Genomic DNA, 9,036 nt, shown 5'->3' with positions numbered 1-9,036 from the left:
TCGGACTCGTAATCGAAAGGTTGCGGGTTCGAGTCTCCGGCCGGCAGCAATTGTAGGTGGGGGGAGGGAATGTCCAGCGCTCTCTCCACCCTCAATACCACGACTGAGGTGCCCTTGAGCAAGGCACCGAACCCCCAACTGCTCCCCGGGCGCTGCAGCATGGCTGCCCACTGCTCCGGGTGTGTGTTCACGGTGTGTGTGTGTGTGTGTGCATTTGTTCACTACTCACTGCTGTGTGTGTGCACTTGGATGGGTTAAACGTAGAGCACCAATTTCGAGTATGGGTCACCATACTTGACAATACGTCACGACTTTACAGACCTGAATCTACATTTCCTTCAGTCTGAGCCGGATTCACTTCACTTTTGGTGTGAAAGGGCTTTTATATTTGTAAAAGAAGAACTTTTTATATTAAAAACAAACAAGCAAGCCCTGTCTAGATTTAAAAAGTAACTCAAAAGTAACGTAACGCATCTAATTAGTTACTTTTTAGGGAGTAACGCAATATTGTAACGCATTACTTTTAAAAGTAACTTTCCCCAACACTGCATGGCACCAGACTAACGAGAGATGTAATAATCACCGCTTGTTTCTGATCTGCAGGAGGAGAAGAACCTGATCCACGGGAACGTCTGCGCCAGGAATGTTCTGGTGACCCGAGAAGAAGACCGAAAGACAGGAACGCTTCCATTCATCAAGCTCAGTGACCCGGGGATCAGCATCACCGTCCAGCCCAGAGAACGTGAGCGAAGCTGTATTCACGTGGTTTAGAAAACGAGTCGAGTCCAAACAGCAGCGCAGAGCTGGTTTATTGAGCGGTGGTGTTTCTCCTGACTGGTCTCTGGTCTGGTCTCTTCTGTCTGTAGTTCTGGTGGACCGGATCCCGTGGGTTCCTCCCGAGTGCGTGAAGGACAGTAAGAACCTGAGTTTGGCAGCAGATAAGTGGAGCTTCGGCACCACGCTGTGGGAGATCTACTGCAGCGGAGAACATCCACTCTCCGCCTACGACGCGTCTAAGGTGCAGTGGCCCTTCCACGCTTCTGTCTGCGCTGCGTGTCGCTTACTCTGACTGATGTTCTTGTGTGTCGTGCAGAAGCTGCTGTTCTATGAAGACAAGCACCAGCTTCCAGCTCCGAAGTGGACTGAACTGGCCAGCGTGATCAACAGCTGCATGGAGTACGAGCCGCTGCTGCGACCCTCGTTCAGAGCCGTCATCCGAGACCTCAACAGCCTCTTCACGCCAGGTGACGCTCACCACACGCACCGCGCGCAAACAACATGATAACCAGCGATGCAACAGTACAGCTAGTCCACGGTTCAACACGTACCTCAGTTAACCACGTATTTCAGTTCTGGTGGCTTGGCACATCAGAGTGTTTTTTGCAACAAACTAACAAGAAAAACTCCTGTAAACCTCTGTACACTGGAAAAAGTGTGTATTATATGTCTGCTTAACATTTCTTTTGAGAGAGGTATTATATTTCTGAGTTTTACCCAAAATAGGATAGATTGGCCATTATTGAGCGCTATAAACACATGTAATGTGTGTTTCATTCATATTGGATGCCAGAGGGCACCCTCGTGCAGATAATCCAGATATGCATCACAGAAGTAATAGAATGATGATGTTCCAGGAAATCCCAATATACGGTGTATGAGTGTTCTTCAAGCATCTCTATTTTCATAATGATTAAGTATATTTGTAAGCCATTTCTAATCGACTTTATTACAGTATATAATATATTTTCGGTCTCATTCTGTGATAAGAAGCCACATCAGATCACAAAGGGAAGCTATTTCAAACACTCGACCAATGTTGAAGTAAAAAGAAGTTATAATGTTCTCTTACGTCGGACAACAGGTTTAGAAAGGCTTATCATTGCATGTCATTACAAGAGAAGATGCTCAGCGTGTGTTGCTTTTTCAAATATAAGCGTGGAGGCTTTCCTCATCTCAGCACGTGAACACACACACTCACGCACACACACACACTCACACACACACACACTAACACACACTCTCACACACACACACCACACACACTCTCACACACACACTCACGCACACACTCTCACGCACACACAGAGCCAATTCTGAGAGAAATAAAACACACGGATATTATTTAAACCCAAAACAAACAAAAAGACGCAATTCACAAGCATGTATTGAACCGTGGCCGTTGTACCGAATGGTTCAATATTATATTGAGAATGGTGACGTCCCTAATATTAACCCAGTGTCTCTGTTCCTCAGACTACGAGCTGCTAGCGGAGAGCGACACGGTTCCCAGCAGGCATCGGGCGCTGGGTCTCGGCGGAGCGTTTGAGAACCAGGATCCCACTCAGTTTGAGGCCAGACACCTGATCTTCCTCCAGCTGCTGGGGAAGGTGAGCGCTCATCATCATCATCATCATCAGCGCTAGTGTTTCAGACGTCACTCCCATCTGTCTGTGTCTGCAGGGGAACTTCGGCAGCGTGGAGAAGTGCCGCTATGATCCGCTGCAGGACAACACGGGTGAAGTGGTCGCGGTCAAGAAGCTGCAGCACAGCACGGCCGAACACCTGCGAGACTTCGAGCGAGAAATCCAGATCCTGCGCTCGCTGCAGCACGAGAACATCGTCAAATACAAGGGAGTGTGTTACAGCGCCGGTGAGCGTCTCTCAGGGCCCTACCAAATCCCTTGTGTTTTCCTAGTTTCAGTTTTATCTTTTCCAAATTAGGTTTTTTTTCCATTTTAATGTTTCTAGAATCAGTGTTAATGCTTAAATAAAAACATATAATCAAAAAGCATGTCTAATTAATTGAAATCATGAAACTACACAATTTAGCAGCATTTTATTAAAAGTAAATTACATTTTTAAGGCTCTATAAAATACATTACTTTTTTCAAATTCAGTTTTATTTCTACCTAATTCTGTGAATGTGTTTTCCATAAATTTTCTGGATTCCATTTTCAATGGATTTCCAATAATGTAATGTTTAAAAAAATGTTTTAATAATATTTAGTAATATTTATTAGTAGTCGTATCATAACAATAAGTAATTATTTCTGTCAAGTTAAACGTAACGTTTGATTTTGACGGGCTGCGGTGAACGCCTTTAGGTTTCTGTTTGTATATAAGATGTGATGATAGTTTTTGTCAAAAGAAATGGTAAAATGCTCATGAAGTGACTCTCAGAGCAGTTCTGGAGATTATGCTCTCATATATTGAGCGTCATGTGTGTTTCAGTGTGTGTTTAGTGAATGAAACCCTGCGTCTGTGCCATTCATTCACACAGAGACACCATAGAAATCATATTCAAATGGTATTTTTGCGGCTTAATATTCATAAACACTTTCTATATCACATTTTGGTTTAAGTTTGCTGACCTACTTTTGATTTATTCATTCCAAATTCCCTGATATTCCGTGTTATACAGTAAATGTAATTTTTATGACTGGATTCTGTGAAATCGTAGGGTCCTGCTGTCTGCACTGGAGCATGCTGGTCCTGATTCTCTCTCTCTGTCTGTCTTCAGGTCGTAGGAACCTGCGGCTGGTCATGGAGTATTTGCCGTTTGGTAGTTTGAGAGATTATCTTTCTAAAAACAAGGAGCGTTTCGACCACAGGAAGCTGCTGCTGTACGCGTCTCAGATCTGTAAGGTGCTGGAACGCCTGTCTCTCACACACATCAAGACTGATTCAGAAGAAGAGCTGAGCGTGACGTGTTTCCCTCTCTGTGTTTGTTTAGGGGATGGACTACCTGGCGTCCAGGCGCTACGTCCATCGAGATCTGGCTACCAGGAACATTCTGGTGGAGAGCGAGTTTCTTGTGAAGATCGGAGACTTCGGCCTGACTAAAGTTCTTCCTCAGGATAAGGAGTATTACACCGTCCGCGAGCCGGGCGAGAGCCCCATATTCTGGTGAGGAGATTCGGCTGAAGCTGTGTGATGAATGATCAAGAACTGCCTTATATTTCACCCCAAAATCAGGAGACAAACAACAAGCGATGATTTTCTGCCTAATGAAAATTAAGCCTAGGGCTGGGACAATAAATCGATGCATGGCAAATAGAGTCATTATTCTGCGTCGGTTCTGAGATTTTCCAAATGCATCACGATTCTCTCAGGAGTGGATTCTGAGCTTAGTTTTTAACCGCAGGTGGCGCTGCATGCTTCAGAAACAGCCGTACTCTGCTTGTTTCCAGTTCCTGACACACACACCACTTGAACATAAAATAATCCTTCATAGAGCTTGAAAAGGTTGAAGCGAATTACAAGGATGTGCTTACATTAATCTTGTGTCATAAAAGCATAAAAGCTGAAGAGCAAGTTAAGAGTGCAGTTAAACACCAGCATGAATCAATGCATCGATTTATTGTCCCAGCCCTACTTTATACATGGGACGGTTTAACATTTCTCCCAAATTCTCATTACTAAAGAGAATCAGCATTGAGAATAATGAGAATTACAAAACTAATGCAGTGCAAACTAAATCTTACTGGTCTAAACAAAATAGACTTTAATTCTCCTTTTCAGGTGAAATGTGACCCGGTTCTTACAAGATTGACTCAAGATCAGATGCTGTTTTTTGAGTTATTGATGTGTATTTGTGTTGATGATGATGAAGATGATGATGATGGTGATGTGTGTTGATGAAGGTACGCGCCGGAGTCTCTGACCGAGAGTAAGTTCAGCGTGGCGTCAGACGTCTGGAGCTTCGGAGTCGTTCTCTACGAACTCTTCACATACAGTGACAAATCCTGCAGTCCTCCAGCTGTAAGTGACCGACTGCATTACTGCTGACCATCATAACGTCATAAAGTTACCAGAAACCAACCATAATAAATGGACCAGCAATCACATTACCAGGGTCTGTACTATAGAAGACCGCAGACTCATAAACATCTGCTGACTGCAGTAATAATAATAATAATAATAATACACTATGACAGTCAAGACATGAAGGAACAAACCATAACAGTAATTCATAGGGATGTGACGATATTATCAATATCACGATATTATCGTGGTCACGTGACGATATGAAACGATAGGTCTTAAAATGTATTTAAACTTCTTATTCTAACATAAAAGGTCTTTAAAGTTGTGTTTTGGGCCGTTATGCTTTGGCACCATATCTGTCAAACGAACTCGAACTGAAAGCACAATATAATCTCTTCATCAAGTCTGTTTTGGCTGTGTTTCACTTCGTTCAGACGATCAGCTCGTGATCCGGTGTCTCAGAACGGCTCCGTTCACACTGAACGAATGCAGTCAACTCCTTTATTACACGTTCTGGGAGTTTAACGAGCCACCAGTTATGCTTTATTTTCACGGCAGATGATTACAGCGTTTCACTAGATTTGTAGCGAGACGTGTTTTTGTAAGCTGGAGTTTTCCTTCAAAATAAAAGCTTAAAGTGCAGTATATGAATTACTGACAGCTCGCGGTTTAAATACAGTCCAAATTCAAAATATCTCTTTCAAGTGAGAAACATTGTCATTTCCCTCCTGTAGTGTAAAGCACAAATAATATACCTATCAAATATTCATTTATTTATTTTACATATGGCTACTTCTGTCATTGTTATTGTTGTTATTATTATTATTATTATATTCTAATTAGTTTGGCTTCCTAAAACAGCAGTGTGAATGTCATTTAGACAGAGACAGTATATCACAAATAAAAAGAGGGTTGAGTTTAACTTTAAAGTTCAGCTAGAAGTCAATTCACTGACTTTTCTTAGGATCATGGGTTGGAGCTCTTAATTTTGAACTCTCAAAGTGCATTAGATAGAATGATTTAACTTTAAAATGTAAAACAAAATCTTTTTTCCAATTCTTCATTTGTCTTATCATATCGTGGATTTCACATTGCGATATCATCGTGTGGTGAGGCTTTGATGTGGTCAGTAATTGCTGGTGCTTGTGTCTCAGGTGTTCATGGAGCAGATGGGCGAGGACAAGCAGGGCCAGATGATCGTTTATCACCTGATCGATCTGCTGAAGCGGAGCTACCGTCTGCCGGCTCCTGATGGCTGTCCGGCCGAGGTAAAGACTGCACGACCGCGAGCGCATCGCAGCGAGAGAGGAGAGAGTGACCCGTCTCTGTGTCTTACAGGTTCAGGCGCTGATGAAGGAGTGCTGGGCGGCGGAGCCGGGCGATCGGCCCTCATTCAAAGACCTCGCGGAGAGAGTCGGCTCCATCCAGGACAGCAAGATCGTCTGACACCAACATCAGTCTCCCGACGCGCTGAACGACCTCCAGGAACAACGGAAAGGCTTTACGTAAATTCTGTGAATTCTGGGATGCTGTTTGTTCTTTCGCTTTATCAGGGGTTTTCAAACTATTTAAAAGCCAAGGAAGCAGAAATATGACGATGCCCTTAATAGGGCTCAATGATTTTCACGATGTGGGAATATAACGCAGAAAATGATGGAACCGGCAGGGTTCCCACTCGAAGCCAAATGTCAAATTCCCTGACTTTCACGGACTAAAAAGCTGAATTTCCATGACTCTATAATGAATGGAAAACAGGCTGCTGTTTAGCTTTTACCCATTAAATGCACTTTGATATTTTTAATAGGGTAAACGTACCTTATTAAGCTCACCAAAATCTACATTGAGACCTTTTTTAGACATGGTTTCAGTATAAAACGTTGTGCGAGAGTAATCTCTCACACAAAAATATTAAATTTTATTTTAAATGACAAAAGCATTTCAATTAAGATATAAAGTTTTATATTCAGAAAGTCTGGCTGTGAGTACATTTACCTAACCCTAAATCTTTAAGCACACCCCTGTTCCATTAAACTCACATCAGGTTTTATTAAAAATTCTTGATAATTTTAAGGAAAATTTTTAAAGAATAATTGTAAAAATATATATATATATTTTTGAAGGTACAAAGTCAATCACAAAAAAACAGAACACTAAAATCAAGCAACAAGGCACTCAATTTGATCAGTTATTTATTCATAGTGAAGCGTCATTTAAGCACATAATATCTATACTAGTCTGCTTTCAGCTAAATAACACGTTTAAGAGCTTAAAGAGAGAACAGGGAGCTTAATGGGAGCAACAACAATTTTTTATAATTTTCATGTAATATTTATTAAAGTGACAGGATTTGTGCAAAATAAATGGTCTAGGTCATGTAAGTTCATACGTATTTTAATATGAACAACTATTATTAACAATATCTATGAAATTATACTTTATACTTTAGATCTAACTGTAATTATTTCCCGCATCCAAGTTCCAGGTTATAATATGCAAAAGTTTGAAAATATCAATCGGTTAAGACATCAATTAGGATAAAAAAATATTTTTCTTTTTATAATCTGATCTCAAAAATGGAAGTGTGCTTAATGGGTCCGTTTACCCTAATTTTCAATAACTGAAATTAATGTTTTATGCCTTCATTTGATGACCAGAAAAAGTTAAATACACAACACAATTTCTAAGTTGTTTTTATGCATTCAAATAATTAGATAAAACACAGAATTTGGTAATAATAAAACATTTCATAGGGTCCTAAACATGTCATTTTTGTTAAACTTTGAATAAATTGATGTTAAATTGCATATGTTTCATGATTTTAATTAATTCTACTATTAAAAAGGAGTCCAGAAAAATCGAAAGGCCCTACCGTAAGCGTGACATTAAGACACAAATCACATTGCCAAATAATTGTTTTTAAGTTGTCATTGAACAAAAGTTAAGACATGATAAGGATAAAAAATAAGATCTGTGATTTGTATTTTCCACTCAATAGAAGAATACAAGAGATCATTTTCAGACCAGTTCGTATGTATTTCTGTTGTTGTTCTGTCATTATTTCATGAATTAAAGTTTGAAAACCCCTGGATGAGCTGAACGTCCCTCAGAAGATCAAAATGCTTCTGTGATCAGTCCGAGACGTTCAGGAGGCAGAAGATCATTAGACTGAAATCTCTTTAAACGGCAGGTTTGTGTATACAGTAGTGCTGTCAAACCATTAATCACATCCAAAATAAACGTTTTTGTTTACATCATATATATGTGTGTACTGTGTATATTTGTTATGTATATATAAATACACACACGTGCATGTAAATATTTAAGAAAAATGTTTATATTTTAAAATACATTTACATGTAAATTAATGTAAATATTTTCTAAATATATACTGTATGTGTGTGTATTTATATATAGTACACACACACACACATATATATTATATAAACAAAAACTTATTTTGGATGTGATTAATCGTTTGACTAATTATAATGTTGACAGTAATTATAATTGATGCAGTTTATATGAGTCTCATATTTGGTGGGATGTTTGTAGATATTTGTGTGTGTGGTTTTTTTATTATTTCTAATATTTTTGAGAGTGTGTTGGTTTGGTGTTCAGACAGTGAGCAGATCCTGAACTCAAACCCTGTGACTGCGTTTATCACCAAAATATGCCAAACAGCACCTCCTGATAATCTTTTCTGTTGTTGAATTTGTTTGTTCTGCTGGTTTGATTTTATATAGAGATATTTTAGATGCATGAGATTCTAGTCAAGTCAAGTCAATATTATTTGTATAGTGCTTTTAAAAATACAAATTGTGTCAAAGCAGCTTTACATCGGCTTGATATAAATCTGGATGGCTTTATATCAGCTTTACAGTATTTAGACGGGAAATAGTTTGTCGAAATAGTGTCATTCTCCTCTGGCCAGACAAAATCAGCAGTTTAAATGTAGACTAAAGCAGAATCAGATTGTGCAAAGGACTCATCTGGTTCCTGTGGTCTTGTCCCGATGGTCGTCTTGGAGACAGGGTCTTCACTGGGGATCAGTCTCTGGGGTCATCTAGGTGTCCTGCTGTAGAGGTCATCTCTAGGTGCTGATCCACCATCTGATCTGGATACAGTCTGGATCTGGGTGGCTACGGTGACATCGGAATAAGAAAGAAACAGACTAATATTAGCATAGATGCCATTCTTATGATGTAACGAGTACATCATGTGTTATGGGGAGTGTTCCCGGTTCCGGTTGATCTAATTAATGCAGGCTAA

At 40.0% G+C, this 9,036-nt stretch overlaps 1 protein-coding gene across 3 annotated transcripts in view; it reads left to right on the top strand.

Annotated features, from left to right (window-relative positions):
- The window catches only part of LOC306855478 (tyrosine-protein kinase JAK2-like), a 22,597-nt gene extending 14,576 nt beyond the window's left edge, over positions 1–8,021 (top strand). For 2 of the 3 annotated variants that reach the window (XM_079394225.1, XM_079394226.1), the window contains exons 15-24: positions 604–742; positions 867–1,018; positions 1,094–1,244; positions 2,254–2,387; positions 2,461–2,650; positions 3,521–3,645; positions 3,734–3,906; positions 4,644–4,761; positions 5,922–6,035; positions 6,106–8,021. In XM_079394225.1, coding sequence (XP_079250351.1) covers positions 604–742; positions 867–1,018; positions 1,094–1,244; positions 2,254–2,387; positions 2,461–2,650; positions 3,521–3,645; positions 3,734–3,906; positions 4,644–4,761; positions 5,922–6,035; positions 6,106–6,213 — 1,404 coding nt within the window. In that variant the 3' untranslated portion in view covers positions 6,214–8,021. The remainder of the gene's footprint in view (positions 1–603; positions 743–866; positions 1,019–1,093; positions 1,245–2,253; positions 2,388–2,460; positions 2,651–3,520; positions 3,646–3,733; positions 3,907–4,643; positions 4,762–5,921; positions 6,036–6,105) is intronic. The other variant, XR_013782940.1, reaches the window with a different exon arrangement.
- Positions 8,022–9,036: the final 1,015 nt, after the last annotated feature.

Source organism: Barbus barbus (assembly GCF_936440315.1).
Source record: "Barbus barbus genome assembly, chromosome: 36".
Lineage (NCBI taxonomy): Eukaryota > Metazoa > Chordata > Actinopteri > Cypriniformes > Cyprinidae > Barbus > Barbus barbus.
Note: the sequence above shows the minus strand (reverse complement) of the source record. Positions and strands in the feature narration are given on the sequence as shown.